Source organism: Alligator mississippiensis, chromosome 11, assembly GCF_030867095.1.
Source record: "Alligator mississippiensis isolate rAllMis1 chromosome 11, rAllMis1, whole genome shotgun sequence".
Lineage (NCBI taxonomy): Eukaryota > Metazoa > Chordata > Crocodylia > Alligatoridae > Alligator > Alligator mississippiensis.
In genome coordinates, this window is record NC_081834.1 from 23,214,192 (window position 1) to 23,232,558 (window position 18,367).

The 18,367-nt window shown below is 42.1% G+C and overlaps 1 protein-coding gene across 4 annotated transcripts in view; it reads right to left on the reverse strand.

The window, feature by feature from the left end:
• MYO5A (myosin VA) overlaps positions 1-18,367 on the reverse strand; it is a 195,308-nt gene that overhangs the window by 69,077 nt on the left and 107,864 nt on the right. For all 4 annotated transcript variants that reach the window (XM_059714677.1, XM_059714679.1, XM_059714680.1 and 1 more), the window contains exons 6-13: positions 13,855-13,998; positions 11,186-11,267; positions 9,604-9,711; positions 8,985-9,091; positions 6,405-6,670; positions 5,799-5,880; positions 3,212-3,352; positions 1,797-1,922 (exon numbers count right to left, since the gene is read on the reverse strand). In XM_059714677.1, coding sequence (XP_059570660.1) covers positions 1,797-1,922; positions 3,212-3,352; positions 5,799-5,880; positions 6,405-6,670; positions 8,985-9,091; positions 9,604-9,711; positions 11,186-11,267; positions 13,855-13,998 — 1,056 coding nt within the window. The remainder of the gene's footprint in view (positions 1-1,796; positions 1,923-3,211; positions 3,353-5,798; positions 5,881-6,404; positions 6,671-8,984; positions 9,092-9,603; positions 9,712-11,185; positions 11,268-13,854; positions 13,999-18,367) is intronic.

Here is an 18,367-nt window from a genome sequence, read left to right on the forward strand (position 1 = left end):
GGCTACCCATGCAGCATTCGACAGCTTGCCAAAACTTGGTAAGCAGCCCTCCTCCCAAAATAATTACCCACCTCCTGTTTTAAGTGGTAATCCCAGCCACATGTTCGTGGCATTAGTGTGATAACACAGGGAATAACCCACAAAATTAACACAAAAAAAATGTATAACAACTTTGTGGCTGGTTCCCATCTCACCTTAAATTGACCAGGTGGCCAGCCTGGAAGCATACTAGAGCCCTTGGCTCCCATGCAGTCCCAAGGCTGTGAGCCCCAATCAGCTGACTGGATTCCTCTCCCTGCACCAGCCACATGATGCGATTTGGATCCGATTCCCAATCACACAATCGCACCTCCTGCCATGCACAGGTCAGATCCCATTACATCTTTAACTGAATGCCTGCTACTGATCACATCTGAAACACTACCACTAGAGGGAAGCAAAGAGCTCTGTTTATTTTTTCAGGAAATATAAGCAGTAAAACTGGATATATAGTTTAGAAAACTTGCTATCAATTTTACTATTTTTCCTTCAAGCTCTCTCCATGGGATCATGAGTGCATATGTGAAAGATGATATAATTTAACACTGGCCTCAGTCCTACATAGGCTTAGAGATAGCCACAGTCTGGATTTCCACAAAATAAATTGAACAATCTAGTCAGTGTGGAGTTCAGAGAAAAAGTGTTTTTCCCCACAAGTCAGGTTCAACTTATTTTACAGTTTATGCAGGTTTTAATTAATTGTTTTTTTTGCTTTTCCATCTTTCCAGTTCATGAATCAAGCATGTTAACTATATAGTTTCATTGAGACTAGCATACAGAAAAGAGTAGCAAAATAGGGTTTCACAACTTTTACATACCGATTCAAATACTAAAGAGAAAACAAACTGGAGTGAAGTAAAGATCACAAGTTCTGTGGAATCAGATACACTTTTTCTTTAGTGTATGCAAACTAAGAACTTTTACAAGTATTTTAAATGAAATTTCTTTGGGATTTCTAGCATGCATTCAGAGATTACTAGATTGCATTTACATTCTTGGTTCACACATGCTCTCACATGCTCTATGATTTTATACAATTAATTTCACCTTTCTTAGTTTCATATCTATAAAACCAGTATGGACCCTACAAAATAAGATTACTAGCCAGTAAAGTTTTCTGACAGTCTTTGAATATATTTGTACCAAGCAGTTTTCAGTTACCTGCTGCACTCTAAGCCAGTTAAGATGAAACCTCACTATTATGAGCAATTGCAGGTTATTCTGAACCCCCTAAATCAGTGGTCACCAACCACTGGATCTCAATCCACGGGTAGATCTTGGAGCCTCTTGGAGTCAATCTGAGCCTGAGGTGGGGGGCTGAGTGCCTGCATGCATGCACACCCCAGCCCAGCAGGTCACTCTGTGGGGGAGAGAAGGGGTGAGGGCTAGGTTGAGGCCCTTGCGGTGAGGGACAGTGCCGCAGAGGAAGAAGGAGTAACTTGAGTGGGGCCCCGGCCAGGTGGGACTTAACTGCAGGGAAAGCGCACCCCCAAATAATTTTTTCTCCCTCTGCCTCGATGTGCCCCCCACACCTTCCCTTCTCACAGACTTATGTGCTGGGGGGGGGGGGGGGGGGGGGGGGGGGGCAAGCAGCAGTGCACAGGAGATCTTGGGTTGCTTTTAAATGCCAAAGGTGATCTTTTACTTAAAAAGGTTGGAGACCATTGGCCTAAATTATATTACTTTTTGGCAAATATAGCTTTAACTCAAGCACAGAGCTTTTTGTGCAACTACTGAAAAAGGAATAAAACCCTTACCTTGTCAGCAAAGTGTTGGATGATAAAAGCTTTGTTTGACATCCGTGGCTTTTCAAAGAGTGCACATTTATTCAAATGGGTATTGTACAATTTCTGGGCCCAACTGTCATCTGAGCCTTTGGGCATCTATGTAAGAGAATTATAAAACACAGTTTACACCATGCTGAGCACCTATTAGAATTAAATGAACCAAAAAAGGTGGCACCATGATAGTGGGGACAACTACTGAATTCTATTTAAATTTGTTTGGATTCTTTCTTCTACACTAATGATGGAAACATAGTAACTAATTTTGGATGTAACCCATCAATCACGGGTACTACTTACCAGAACAGTTAGCCCCATTGACTTCACTGAGGATACTTATAGTAAGGACAACACTTGTGAACTAGTGTCTTCTTGAATTACAAGGGGAAACAGTAACAGGAAAACAGAGGTAAATAGATCATACGTTTTGCCAACAATGCACTCAGTGTAGTAAACATGAAAACAAAACTACTGTATGCAAACTACCTTATCAAAGAATAGGTTGGAAAGCCTCCATTATTAGCTGTTCATATTGCTGTAGCAGAAAGAACCCCCAAGTCACGTTTCTACTAAGCTGGACACTGAACAACCATGTGGTATAAAAGAAGTTCCTGCTCCAAAGATTTTATAATCTTAATTTATGAGAAAAGACAACAGGTACAACATATACAAACATTTGGAAGGAGGTAGGAAAGAATATGACAAAGATCACAACGAAACCATTAGTCTCAGTAAAAACAGCAGCATCCTTAGGATGTCAACTTTGTGACTAGTATCCAGTATTTTGTAGCGCTCCAGAGTAAGACTCTTTGGGTGGGATTTGAAGAAAGGCAGCATAGTGGCTTTGCAAATATTTATAAGGATCCCCTGCCAAATATATAATGCAGGCAATGGGGAAGGTATAGGGGTGCTTCAGGATTAATAACTGATAAGGACCTGCACCATTGCTCAGCTGCATAAGTTTGATGAGAAGTGTCTGTATGCTCACATGCACGTGAATGTTTGCCTGGAGGTTGATCATGCAAGGCCTTAAAGCTCAAAATATTTTGCATCTCTTGGGGGAACCAGAGTAGAAAACTGCACCAGCAAGGATCTAAAAGTATTCAAAGGTGGCAAAGCAGCACTTGCCAAGCCCAGATAGGTGGCAGTGACAAACCACAGGGTGGTTGGAGCTCCAACAAGAGTTCTAGGTATGTGGATTGAGATAAAAGGAGTGAATATGCCTGACTTCTGTTCTCCTGAAATTCTCCCCCTCCAAAAAAGTTAATACCAGCATGAAAACAACAGGTAACTACAGATGACCTTTCCCTATAAGAATTACATAAAGTTCATAGAAACAGGAGATGCATGCAGCTTCCAGTGTAACAGTAAAGTTATTGAAAACCTACCTTACATTCCTCATCTAGCAGATCTAGAATGCCCATTTTGGCCTCTATGAGGTTTATACAAGGCTGATTATCATAAAAATCAATCAAGGTCCATGGAATTTGTTCCTTCATATACTCCTCCTGTTCCAGCTTAAACACATGCTACAAGAAAAAAAAACCAACACAAAATATCTGTGTATAAAAATTCATATGAAATACAATGGCCTCTAACTTGATTGCTTCTTGGCATTTTAGACCCGGCCACTGAGTAATAAGCAAGTTAAAACTGAACTAATACTGTAATGAACAAGTGGAAGAAGGGCAAATTAATCTTTTCCTTCTAGTACTTTTTTGGGCCTGGGTTTTTCTTCCTATCTCAACATATCAAAGGGAAATGCACATTGTGAACAAAGGCATGTGAAATATCTATAATATACACACATACACTCTTAAAAACTTGTTTATTTTTCCCCATTATACTGTGACAAAATTATTATAGATTTTTTTTCTTAAAAAACCAACAAGTTATATAATAAATGCTTTCCCTGCATTTGTATATGAATTAGGGCTATGCTGACATTCAAGATCTTAGTAGAAAGCAGGGTAAATTTATACCTTACAGACTGATTAAAGTAGATATATAGTCTATATGAAATCTACCCTGTCTTCTACCTGACTTCAGACTAACACAACTATGTTTATCAATCAAGATCTTGCCATATTTCACAAAGACCCTAATAACTTGCATGTTTTCCATTGAGAGAGACTATCTGAGACCCATTTGTTCTCAAATAGCCCCTATACTAAAATGTATGTTTGATTTAGATCAAATTTGTGTGTCAAAACCTTGCCAAAAGAATGTAAGTGTTTCAGTGTAAAAAGTCTATCTGGATTCACTACATCACTAAAAATGAAGCTGTGAAAGGTTTCACAAAGAATATTTTTAAAAAAATGCATACCCTTAATAAGATATGTACACTGAAAGTGAAAGCGGCCGGGGGGGGGAAGGATCATGATAATAAAATATTCAACCAGCAGTCTTAAACACACCAATGATGTATTTTTTTTAATGGATTTAAAAATTTTTTTTTTTAGCTTTTCTCTAGTTTATACTATGTTTTGTATTTAACCTAAAGCATAATGTATGCAGTACAACTGTTATGACTTCCAAAAAAAAATACAGAATATAACGCAACACACACGAACATTTATGATAACATTTAGAGGCACCTGGATAACAAAGATGCAAAACTCAACAAACTCTGACTTGCCCTTGCCTGCCCTCCTAATTCAATGTTGAAGTCTATCCATACACTGCAGATCTCCTGCACATGTCACTAGGATAGCAGAGAACTATACTGAGACAGCAGTCTATCCTTTTTTATTACATTAGCTTGCACAGTATCTTCAAAAATAGACACTCTTCAGAAGCAGCTCCTGGGAGCCACTCTACATTTAAATCACTTAGCAGCTGCATTACATGGTAAGTTAATTCCTCATAGGAAACTGAATAATATAATTTGACTAAAGAATCGTACATTAGTTATCCAAATGCAAAAAGAAAATGTGAAAGCAGTCACTCTCCTTTAAAAGAATTAGCAAGCATGTAGTACATATATAGCTCAATTTATCACTGGAGTATCAAGTTCAAGTAATACTGGAGACTGATTCTGGTAGCGTGATGTTTTTCAACTTGATTTTTTCCCCACCTATTTGGGTACAATTTTGCCCTTAGATACACTGAAACATTTCCCACTCACCAAAGGCAAGCACATATGAACAGCTGATGGCAGAACTGAATCATGTAGAGTTATATAGAGTGCATTTTTTAATCATGAGGTATAAGAAGGTGAAGCCTGAAGATAGTTATAGAAAACCCAGTCAATACAAAATATGAAACTATTTTAGTGGCTTAGCTCAACAGTATTATGAAATGGTGTCACCCTACAGCACAAAATTCCAGCTCCCCAGAACAATCTGCTGTACCAAAATGTTTAACTATATGTATTTTAAAGCTAGTCAAACATTCCAGTGGAACTTTAGCAGTCTCCCTCGTGTAAATAATTTGGTTATTCATGACTCAAGTAAGGTACAGAATCATAAACTGTCATAGAGGATGAGGTCAGGAGGGATGTTACCTGTTAGAATTGTGCTCCCTTCAGAACAAAGAAAAGGCTCCTCTCACACCTCAGTTACTCTATGTTAGGAAGTGGCTGTACCCTTAAAAACACTGCCAGCATGCACCAAACCACAGGAAAATGTAGGTGGCAGATTTCTAGCAGTGAATGTCTGCAGCCACAGAAGAGGTTCTCAGTGGAGCTTACATAAGTCTGACTGACTCCAAACTCACTTATGTAGTAGTATTAACAAGCCAGCTCAGGATCTTAGCTGTAAAGCACTGCTTTTGTCTGATAATTATTACTGTGATCAGAATTTTAAAATCTTACTTCTAGATGTGTTTGACCTCCCCAGCTCCCCTCAAATTTGTGTCTAAACCAGTGAATTAATATACTGAAGGAATTTATCTGTGACACTGGGAACCCAATTAAGAGGATGGACTTTCGTGATGGCAAGTGGAAGGAACAGGTACCAATAACTTTCTACTTACCATATTGAACTGTTGCTGTAGTTTTTCATTGGCATAGTTTATACAAAACTGTTCAAAGCTGTTTATTTCAAATGTCTCAAACCTACAAAACAAAATCATTCAACATTGCTAATATAATGTAGAGGAATAATAAGTGACCCTGTAATTTTAAACTTGCTCTGATCAAATTTACAAAGAACAATCAGTGGCATCTAGTAGGTCATACCACAATCAAGTGGTAGAGCACCTGACTCCTCCTCTCCTAACTACAGAACATGCCTGAAGATGAAAAAGGACATATCATCAACTTTTCCAAGAAGAAAGTGTGACAGCAGCTACTATTAAAAGCAAGGGGCAACCCATATGACAGTAAGGAGCTAACAAAGGCAAATTTGCTAAAATCTAATATCCACTTAAGAAAGCCAGAACATATTATGTTGGGGAACATTTTTAAAGCAAATACCAAATAACTCACTGATGTCTTTTTTATCACAGTTACCCAGCAATAGCTTTTTTTGGTGGTTTTCTTTATATAGCGATACAAACTAAATACACTCACAAATTTATACACTAGCTCTCTGTAATGAGATACTTACATAACCCCATGTATCCCTGACACAGACTCACCCATAAATATCCAACACACCAATGAAAGAATGCTGCTTTACAGCAGAATGCAGAGCTTTGTTCACGTGATTTACAATCCAGTTAAAGAGATTAGCATAGATATGTTTGGCAAGGGCATCTCTTGCATTGATAGCCTGAAGTTTGGAAATTGGCTTGATGTAAGTTTCAGTGGCAGTAGCAAGCTTCCTATGGCAAAGCCAGTGAGACATTTCTTCATACTCCACACCCATCAGGTCACAGAAGATAGTGAGGGGTTCATGTTTGGGCTAAAATAAAAATAATTCACTTAGAATTATTTATCCAAGTATTACACATTGAATCATTCAGTGTTTGAAGGTCTATCCCTGTCCAATGCTTGAACAATGCAAGAGGATTTTTCAAGCATAAAGTTCATAACAACAACAGCACAACTCCGTCTCTCTTGCTCCTTTTGCATCTAATTACCCAACTTTTTGTTTCTCCAACTCATATACTTCATTAAATTAGTGTGGTCACTGAAGTCACAATAATAACTCACCTTCAAATGTATTTTACTACTTTTTCTTTGTGTATTGATCTGGGCTAACTTGGAAGACACCCAGACATAGCACTCGCAGACAAAAGTGAGCTGTCAAAGACTTATTTTGAGTTATATACTGACTTAAAACAATTCTTCTAAACTCTGATCTGACCTAGTAAAAATCAGAGAATCTATATCAGGTATGTATTAATTTTTATTTGCATTCAATTTAAGACTGCCTCTCAATTATACAAGAAACTGGTAGAATTAAAAAGATGCGTTAGTGTGTTTGTTAATACAGCTTCCTGCTGTCTACTGCACAAGTGCTAAGCTAAGTGAGATTCAGACGCACCAATAAATCCAGTGCACTGAAAACACTTAAACAAGTGCTACCCAATCCAAAAGTCAACTATGAGTAGAGAGCAACAAAGGGCCTGAACAATTTAGTCTCAGACATAAATACCACAAAAAGTATTTTCCCACTGAAATCCAGAGAAAAACTTGAAACGTCAGAGAACCAACCTGAAGAGTTGCTAGTTAGCCTTCAGACTGAATTGTTCAAATGAGAGAGTCAGATTTCTATTTTGGAAACAGAAGTGCCTGGGATGACCACACTCTGAAGCAGTTACATGCTCACATTGCAACACCTCAGTCAACTGCTGCCCATGGCTTTAGGAGAAGCATACCTAATTGTATGCTTCTCCTAAAGCCTAACCTTCACAATATATCAAACAACAATAACACAGGTCTTTCCTATTAATGAAGAACTCCTTTAGCCACAATTTTCAGGTTTACTGCCCAAACAAGTGTCCTTGAACAGCTGCCTAACAAGTAACAAGGTTTCTCTTCTCCCACAGACAAGTGGATTTTGAGGACCCAGTAACTTACCCTCATATCTCCAACTCTTTCCCTCACTTCTATTTAAAAATCTCAGAAGCATATTATACTCCATGCAGCATAAGATTCCAGAGGTACTTAAATTTTAATCTGGAAAATCCAGTTAATTGAGTCTTCCATTTATCTACAACACTAACTGAATTAGAACAAGGAAGTCTTACACAAAGTTACCCAAAGTAAAAAAATCAGTATAAATATGCTCCTTTGCTGCTCATCACATGCTTCAAATGCTCATCACTTTATTCAGTTCCCATATAACAGCATCCTTCAGGGTAAAGTTCAGCTTTGCCAATGTAAAGATAGAACTGCTTGGACACGATTTAAGCAGCTCAATTTAATGATGTGGTGGTATTTCTCATTTCTCATGATAATTGTTCTTAAGACTGAAAAATGAGAAATACCCCCATGTCATGGCAGAAAGCTTATGTTTCCCCTTTCCTCTCTCTCCAACCTTGAGAAGCAGTTGCAGTTTTGCCTTGCTGATTGGTCTGCAGTTGCTGTCAGTATTCTCAAGAGGCTAAATTGTTCAGTCTGCGCATATGTCAACCTTTCCTATGTTAGGGCATGGTAGCTGAGTTGGCCAACACTGGCACCATATTCTGAATCTAATGGATGATTGCCTTGTATCAGTACTAGTAGGACTGGCACAGACACTTGACATTGGAAGCAGGCATAGATGAAGTGTTTACAGATGGAACGCCATTCTTAAGCACTACTTTGGGAATACAATGAGTCTGACTATAGTTCCATCTGTAAACACTTCATCTATGCCTGCTTCCAATGGCAAGTCTCTATGCCAGTCCTACTAGTACTGATGATACAAGGCAATCGTCCATTAGATTAAGAATATGGTGCCAGTGGTGGCCAACTCAGCTACCATGCCCTAACATAGGAAAGGTTGGCATATGCGCAGACTAAACAGTTTAGCCTCTTGAGAATACTGACAGCAACTGCAGACCAGCAAGGCAAAACTGCAACTGCTACTCAAGGTTGGAGAGAGAGGAAAGAGGAAACAAGTTTCCTGGCTCATGTTTAAGGGAAGGAAGGAAAGTGGTACTGATCTAGAAATAAATTGCCTGTGCTTTCATACTGTTGCATGATGGGTGATGGGGAGTCTCTGTAAACAAACTGCATACAGAAATATCACAATATAAATGATGCTATTTAACTCATCTACAACTTACAGGGATTGTGCAGCTGTCAGAATCCCGAGATGTAAATCCCACATTGCCCAAATGAAGGATTCCAGCAAGGATTTGGAAAATTCCCATCTGGTAGGAATCACTAATTCCTGAAACAGGATGAATAAAAACCATCTGAGTGAAGTAAAGAAATCAGAACCACAGCTGATAAAAATGCTGACCCCCAATTATTTGTAAGAAGGGATGATAAAATCTGCTGTCATGACCTCCCATCTCACTCTTGTGCACTGATAATCTGCATAGACTTTCATACCAGCAAACGTTACTTGGCCCAACTTTATGTTTTACTGCAAGACAGAAGATGCAAGGAAGGATTATTAAAATATTTAATAATTCATTAGCAAACCACCCATGCTTCTGCTTAGACTGCATTTTCAGAGAATCAGACTCCAGCATTTATTGCTATCTAAGTAATACTTTTTCCTGGCTGCCTGTGTAATACTGTAAAAAATATAATACAGGTATCTTGATCCCCAAAGTTATCCAAATCTCTTCCTTTTTAAAATGCAATATAAAATAAATGAAATAAAACTGACAAATATAAATATAAAAACCATGATACCAAAGGCAGAATTATGTGCAGGCTGTTTTCAGGAATTACCTAGCAAAGTGCAGGCCTGTCTGGTATTCAACATTTCCTTAGCATCATCAATGCCATCAATCACTGGATTGCCCCCTTGCTTTGTATAATGAAAATAATTTGCATTCCCTACAATAAAGAATAACAAATCTTTTACATATTCTAAAGGAGAAATTCATAGCATGCTATGTAACTGTTAGATCCCTCTTGAACTTCTTAAACTGATTGGCAGAACTCACACTTCGAAATATTTCAGTATATTAAAATCTCTGAACCACATGTATCAGGTACACTAAAGCAGGTCTGTGAGAAGGTTTGATATTGCAGCTAAATGTTTCTAAATCCATTTGATTCCTTCAACAGATTTTCTGTGTCCTTTGTAACAAACCACATCTCTGTAAGGTAGTGTTCTATGTGCAGCTTTCCTTTGAGCTATGATGTAACTGTGCATGAAAGCACAGCAGGATGGGAAAGGGGACTGTCTGCCCCAGAGCAGCTATCAAGTCTGTGCTTTCTATGGAAACCAAAACCAAAATGGTGTGGCATAGCAAAGACAGTCCTCATACTTGCCCATAAATTGTGAAATATTTATTAGCTACTGTTAAAACACTAGAAACAAGTGAGAGAGGATACTATACGTTGTACAGCCTGCCCAGGAAGCTCACACTGACATGAGAAACATCAGAATTCTCTATGTAGAGAGAGCGACAGAAAAAGGACTTATTAGAAAGCTCAAACCAGGAGAACTTAACCCCTAATCCACACCCCATATCCAGTCCCCACTGCCATGACATTTTGGTCCCCATGCTCTGTGGTCCTGTGCACCAGATCAGGTATAGGCCCTGATCCCACTGTGCAGGGCCAGATGGAGGCGGCACAGAGCCCTGATCCCAGCAAGCAGGACTAGGTGGAGGCTGCACAGGGCCCCAATCCCAGTGTGCAGGACCCTGATCCCAGAACATGGGGTCAGAAAGAAACTGTGCAGGGTTCAATCCCAGCAGGCAGGGCCAGGTGAAGGCAGAATGGGGCCCCAATCCCAGGACAGGGTCCTAGAGCCCAATGCTAGCATGCAGGACTGGGTGGGGCCTCAGGGCCTGATTCTGGCATGAAGGGGCCAGCTGAGGCCATGCAGGGCCCAATCCAGGTGCGAACACTTGATTATGGTCCACAGGGTCCAATCCAACCCAATGCCAGTCATTGGGTCCATTGAGCCAACAGGTTGAACAGCACTGGCTCAAATCATCCTTCACCAGCACAAGTATGGACCTGACAAGTTACAGGCTTGTGTCTCTACTAGGTGAGTTTCAAAGGACCCAAGTGAAGGGAACTCTATCCTTGCCTCAGGAAAATATTCTACAGGTTAGTACATATCTCTGTACTGTACCGAAGGCTATAATTAGTCTGCTTTTCTTTGGAAATAACTTGTCTGTGAACTGTCATTTTAGCTATTTTTGAGTAGACTTTATTGTAACAACTTAAAAAGCTCAGGATTAATAAGAACTTTAAAGCCAGTGTTTCTTCTTTTGGGCCTATAACTCACAGAGCTTAGAAATAATACATTGTACATACTGACTGCAAAACGTACTGGATGTGAATTTCATACCTAATCGTAGAGTTTTAAACTCGGATAATGCTGCAGAGGCACAGAGCTGGTAGAAGATATGATAATTTCTCTCTTCTTCTGCCTTTAAGAAAACAGAAGCAGCTACATTTCAGAATTTAACTACTGCCAGACAACTATTAATAGAATAAAGCTTCTATGTTTAAGACATTTTGTAGCAATACATAAAAATCCACAAGGAATATGAAAAGTAAATTTGAAATTTCTCTCTTATTTCAACAATTTCCTTAAACAATACATATGCAAAAAATTAAAAAATTAGCACACAATATTGTCAGTGTTTAAAATGGTCTTACTTAAAAGTTTACAGTTGATAAAATAAGTAACAATGCCTCAGTTGCAGGATTCTAGTGAAGGGACTACTGAAACATTATATGACTTTTGACACTTTTAAAACAACATATATTAATATTAGAGAGATGCAGTCATGCAGTCTACATCTTTGAGTCAACACCACTATTATAAACATAAACACTCAGAACCGTGAAACTTCAAACAACAGACCTCTCCAAATAAATCTTAGGTTTAATAGGCCTCTATACATCCACTAATTAGAAAATACTATGGTTTTCTACATAATAGCCCACAACAATGCCTATTATAAGGTATTATTTATTATTTGTATTATGTACCTAGGAATCCTAGTCAAGGATTAGGACCCCACTGTAATAGATGGTAGACAGAAATACAAAAGAGACAACAAATGTCCAGGGGTTTCAGCCTACATGACAGACAGATGGATAAAAATAGATGAAAGGAGTAAGAACAGGTTAGGAGGATCAGGTAAAAACAAAACAAAACAAAACAAAACACGTTCAACAGATTAAATCGTGGATTGCCATTTGCTTAAATAATGCCAAACAGAAATGATTTACAGGCATCATGACAGAGCTCCCCTTTGCTTCCTGGTCCACCCAGTTCAAAATCAACTGCCTGGCAATGGCAGCAGCATTGCTATGGAGGCAGTAATGAAGGAATCAACGTTCATGGCTCATTATCATCTACCTAACTCCTTCTAAACTCTTCATACCATAGGTGTTAATGACCCTTTTTAATGATGATGCACCACTAATCAAGCTATACTTTCTTTTGTGATTCTGCTGCCTGTTAGCTGCTCCTAATAATGTAGCTTCTATTTCACAGCTGTGCAAACTCTTTAACTAGTTAAAAAAATTCATAGATATTAGGGCTGGAAGGGACCTCATGAGATCATCAGGTCCAGCCCCCTGCCCAAGGTGCAGAAAGTCACCTGGGGTTAGATGACCCCAGCAAGATAAGCATCCAAACACAACATGAATGTGCCCAGAGTAGGTGCTTGCACCACTTCTGGGGGGAGTCTATTCCAGACTCTGGACTCTCGGACGGTAAAGAAGTTTTTCCTGACATCCAGTCTAAAACAGGCTTCCAGCAGTTTGTGGCCGTTGGACATTGTCTTCCCCAGGGTAGCCCTGGTGAACAGACATTCTCCTGGATTCTGATTTACAACCCTGATATATTTATAGGCTGCCACAAAGTCCCCTCTGAGCCTACGTTTTTCTAAGCTGAAGAGTCCTGTGCCTCTCAGCCTCTCCTCATAAGGCCTGCTCTGATCATGCGAGTGGCTTTCTTCTGGACTCTCTTGAGCTTCTCCATGCTCTTTTTAAAGTGTGGAGCCCAAAACTGGAGGCTGTACTCCAGCTGCAGCCTCACCAAGGCTGAATAAAGTGGGAGAATGACATCTTGGGCCTTGTTTGAGATGCATCGGGAGATAAAAGCCATCAACTCCATTAAATCAAGGCCATTAAATCAGGTGTGGAAACCTTAACTCAGGTGTGAAAATAATGTTCAGTGAAGCATTGGATGCACTGTCAAGAACGCAAGGTTTTGTTTTATGAATTGAAAAAAAAGATGTACATTTAATTCTAATGACTACAGGACTAATGAAACAACATATTTTAATTATTTTTCCCTAGTTTGTTGTGTTTTTCTATGCATAATATATGACAGGTTTTCAATCAGGGGTATGCGTACTCCTGGGGGTACGTGGGTTGGCCTCAAGGAGTACTTGGCAGTGGGAATCGCCACCGTCACTGTCGCCGATCGGCTGTGGGAGCCCTCCAGCTCGTCAGCTGGCTGCTGGGGGAATCCTGTCTTCTCGACAGTCACTGGGAGTACACCAACCCAAAAAGGTTGAAAACCCCCGATATATGATATAGCACATTAACGCACATTCCAGTAAGGTTATGTTTTTGTTTCAATCTTAACCCGACTAATACAGCCCTGGGCCCCTAGCTGACTAGTACATCTTCTAGTTTCTTTTCAAATGGAGAAAAATACATGTTGTGTTATATTTGACAAAGCACCATAAACTTTCCCCTCCCCCTTTTTAAATCCTAAATCCACTCATAACACTTATAGCCACTATTTTGCTGAAGGCGTTTAATCCTTAGATATACACCATATTCTTACTGTCAGTAAACGAAATGTAGATTTTGCAAGCATAAATGTTTAATATGCTTACAAGTTGACTTAGTTTCTATCCTGTCTGGGTGTGTATTACAGCTACAAGATCCTAGTGACCTCTTAGTCATAAGAGGTACCTAGCACTAGTTGGCAGTAAGATTTTTGTTATAATCATATAACACGCAATAAACAGATTGTATCAGCATTACCTGAAATACCACTCTTGATTTTTCCAAGAGGTAAGTTCTCATGTTAGCACCAATGATTCGATACCTCTTATCGAAACCAATCTCAATGTATTTCCCAAAGCGACTGCTGTTGTCATTCCTTGTGGTTTTGGCATTTCCGATGGACTATGGGAAAAATATACAAAGATTGAACAGCTCTTAGAAATTATCTTATCTACTTATTTTTCTGTATGGGTTACAAATATTAACCCACATCAACATTGCTTTGTTCCAGAACAAGTTTTGGTCTGCCCTGCTGTGCAGAGCCAAGAACTCCCTCCGACCCCCACCACTTTCCTTTGCTGCCAAGAAGCTGCTCGCCTGCCCCAGGCAGGAGGAGGAAGCAGGCCCTCAGCTGGTGCCTTGTCCCCCAACCCTCAACAGCCAGGCATCTGTGGGAAAGCCTCTGCCCGGTAGGGGCAGAGGGGTTTCCTCCAGCCCAGGGCTACCCTGTCCTGGGGAGCCGAGGGAAATTCTCTCCCCCTCCTTCTCCCTCTTCCCTGTGTGACTGGTTGGCTCAGCCTCTGCCACAGGTGGGAGGGGGGAGCAGTCCCCCAGACCATGTGTGGGGGACCCCAGGGCAGGGACTCCCCCATACTCCCATGCCTGGCTGCAAAGACAGGCACTTGGTCCAGGGGACTACTCCCCCATGCCACCTGCAGGAGTAAGTCTGAGCCACAACTCAGCTGGCTGTGTGGGAAAGGGGGAGAGGGGAACCCCCTCTGCTCCCCCAAGGAGGGGCAGACCAGGGCTCAGAGGACCCTGGTGCAGGCCAGGAAAACTCCCCTAGCTGCCCCGCACATGGGCCAGCACCTAGATGGGGAGCTCTTCAACCCCCTGCAAGGGATGACAGCAGGGGTTGGGGGCAGGTGCAGAGTAGCCAAACAGGCATAGCCCTGCTTCAATGGGCTTGCAATGGCCAGCAAGCTGGGAGGTGTGCTCTAGCACCCCCCCAGCTTCTGGCCTGGGCCGATACAGCCATCTGGCTGCCTTTCCTAACTGAAAAGTGAACGTCAATTCAGTTCATTATCATCCAGTCTACATGGTTTAAAGGAACCTGGAAGACTGAACCTATTCCACTTCAGGCTTTTTGATTGTCTGCACTTAGCCTGACTGGCACCCTGAGGCATCCTTTGTTGAAAAATAGGATCTCAAGGCACCTTTGTTGAAACATAGCTGGTCTAGAAGCTAACATTCACTGACTAAGGGTGTTTGCCTTACTTTATGAAATTTCTTTTAACTGCTTTATTAAAACTTCGAAGATGTTCCTGTTTCAATAGTGTCCTGGGTCTAGCAACTCAAACTCTAAAATTTTAGGGATATTTTTCTATGGCCCCAGTGTTCACCATTTCCCAGATCTCTCACTAGGTTATCTCAGTAATATTTAGTATAGATTATAATTTAAAACATTGTCCTTGTTTATCAGTTTGGGATGAAATGTTAACCACAAGAACCTGCATGTGACAGAAGCACACAGCTTGTATCTGCAGAGTGCATCCTATGAACATACAGAAGAAATAAGAAAAGGTTCTACATCCTTGATTATGATACATACATACATATAATACAATGCTCCAAAGTACCAATGACATAATAAAATAAATGCATCATTTCCTGAATAGTACAGCACATTTTGGGAATCTTTGTAAACACTCAATTATTACTCCTCTCAGCAAAGCCTGTTGTTTCCCGGCAATTTGTACAAATAAGCATTAACATGAGAAGGTTCATAGGACTGGATCCCTGGTTTTAAAGCTGGAATTTTACACTTCAGTCATTACCTCCAGAAAAAGCCTTAGCTCACTGTATATTGTCATTTTGCTAGAAATATACTCCTAAATCACAGTTGCTGCTGCCTGTGTGTGTGTGTGTGCATACACAAGAAGCGTGTATGTAAAACTATCCCATATTTTCAGATTGTCAGAAGCACATGGAAAAACTAGGTTTGTACAAACTGCTCTGTAATATTAACTTTAGCAGTTGCTCCTAATAAAATACCAGTCACACACAAGCAATAGTGCATGGATGAATATTAAGACCAGGTAAGTTAGATAGCCCTTATTTTTCAGAAAGGCCAAATAAAGGCATACAGGAGTAGTATTATCTGGCATCTACCCTGAAGCACAGTCTAACACAAAAACCTCTTTATGACCCTTCAAGTTTGGATTACAAGTTTAAGACACTCTCCGATGATTATGATGGAAAAGCATTTCATTTCCAAAATGTACTGTAATGTTTTTCATGATGAGGCAGTAAGCTGTTAATTAAATTTGTAACCTGAAACACAAAGTTATAGCATTTTGCAAAACAAACAAGAGTCTGTAATAACACCACTACTTTAATGAAGCCTTACTGAGAGTGCAGGAACGAACAATCCCAATGTGCAGTGAGGGGCACCAGCAGGGCTGGGGGAGCTGTAGGGTGTGGGAGGTGGGGGAGAGGGGAGTGAGGAACACCAGCAGGCCCAGGGGGGCCATGGGGAGGGGAGGGGCTCTCATTTTAATCATGGAATTTGGGGATTTATCAGAAAATTTGCAATTTTTTTTTTAAATCAGAGAATTTGTGATTTTTTTTTTTTTTTTAACCAGGGAAAACAAGGATCCCTGGTAATAATCAATGGCTTGATGTCTAGTTGGCAGCTGGTATGAAATGGAGTGCCTCAGGGGTCAGTCCTGGGGCTGGTTTTGTTCAATGTCTTCACCAACAACCTGGAGGATGACCGTCAGCAAGTTTGCAGATGACATTAAGCTGGCAGGGAGTAGCAGATACACTGGAGGGTAGGGCTACAATACAGAGTGAGCTAGACAAATTGGAGGATTGGGCCAAAAGGAATCTCATGAGCAGGGATCCTGGTTTTCCATGATAAAAAAACCCACAAATTCTCTGATAAAAATCCCCAAATCCATGGTTAAAATTAAATGCCCCCCACAGCCTCACTGGTGACCCTCACTCCCCACCCACACCCCCCACAGCCTTGCTGGCACCCCTCATCCCACACCCACAGCTCCTGCACCCCAGCCCTGCTGGAGGGGGCCCCCAGCTGCCAGGGCTATGGGGCCAGGGACCCAGGTCCACATCCCCTTGCCCCCAACAGAAGGCAGTGGCTGCTACAGCAGGAGCACAACCCAGCTTCCCCCTGCTGCCTGCCTGCTGCAGGCTCAGGCGGGGCCAGCTCCCAGTGGCAGCACGCAGTCCCGGGGGATGGGGGAACCCGCGCCCCAGAGATCTATGTGGGGGACGGGGGCAAGGCGGGTGTGCGCTGCCCCTGTGCACACACAGGAAATGTGGTCAGGGCAGCACAGAGCTTATAGCGGCAGGCAGGTTTTGTGCATGGCCCTGCTGTGCCCTGCCACGCCAGTCGCACACGCTGTGCTCCAGAGAACCTGGTGGAGGGCAGGAGGGAGGGTTGCGCAGTGTTTGTGACCCAGGGTTTACAACTGGCCAGACACTCCAGCTGGGGGAGGTGGGGTTTGCAGTGTCCCCACTCCTGGCTGAAGTGCCTGACCAGCTGCAAACCCCCACTCCCAGCCAGAGAGTGCCCAAGCTGGCTGGGGGCTGAGGGATCAGGGAGGTTTGCAGTCAGCTGGGCACTCTGGCTGGGAGGGTGTTTGCAGCCCACCTGCTCCCAGCCGGAGTGCTTGGCTGGCTGCAAACCCCCGCCGCTCCTGGCAACTTGAAAACTGGAGTGCCTGGCCGGCTGCAAACCTCCCCACTCCCTCAGCCTCCACCCAGCTTGGGCACTCCCCAGCCAGTCACTCCTGCTGGGAGGTGGGGTTTGCAGCTGGCCAGGAGCTTCGGGGGTTTGCAGCTTGCCGAGCACTCCAGCCGGGAGCAGGGAGGCTACAAACCCCCTCCCGGTTGGAGTGCCCAGCAGGCTGCAAACCTCCCCACTCCTTCAGTGCCTGGCCAGCTTCCCCCACCAGCCCTGCCTCGCAACCCCCAAACCCCACTTACCTCCAGCAAGAAGAGTGAGTCTGCAGCAGCCTCCAGCAAGCGTGAGTGCTGGACCCTGCCCTTCCCCTTCGGGCAGGGTTGAGGGTTTTCCTGCCCCTTTTGCAAACAGCTCTTGTAGGCTGGAACTCAGCCATCCTGCAGAGCTGTTTGCAAAAGGGGGAAATCCATGGGGTTATCTTCTAAAAGGGAAAATCCATGCTTTCTCTGTTTTTCCCAAGGAAAATGGAAAACCCAGATCCCTGCTCATGAGGTTCAACACGGACAAGTGCAAAGTCCTGCACTTAGGAGGGAACAATCTCATGCACCAGTACAAGCTGGGGGCTGACTGGCTGGACAGCAGATCTGAAGAAAAGGACCTGGGGGTACAGTGGACAATAAACTGAATGTGAGCCAACAGTGTGCCCTTGTTGCCAAGAAGGCTAACAGCATACTGGGCTGCATTGGTAGGTGTGTTGCCAGTAGGTCCAGGGAAGTGATTATTCCTCTTAATTCAGCACTGGTGAGGCCACATCTGGAGTACTGCATTCAGTTTTGGGCACCC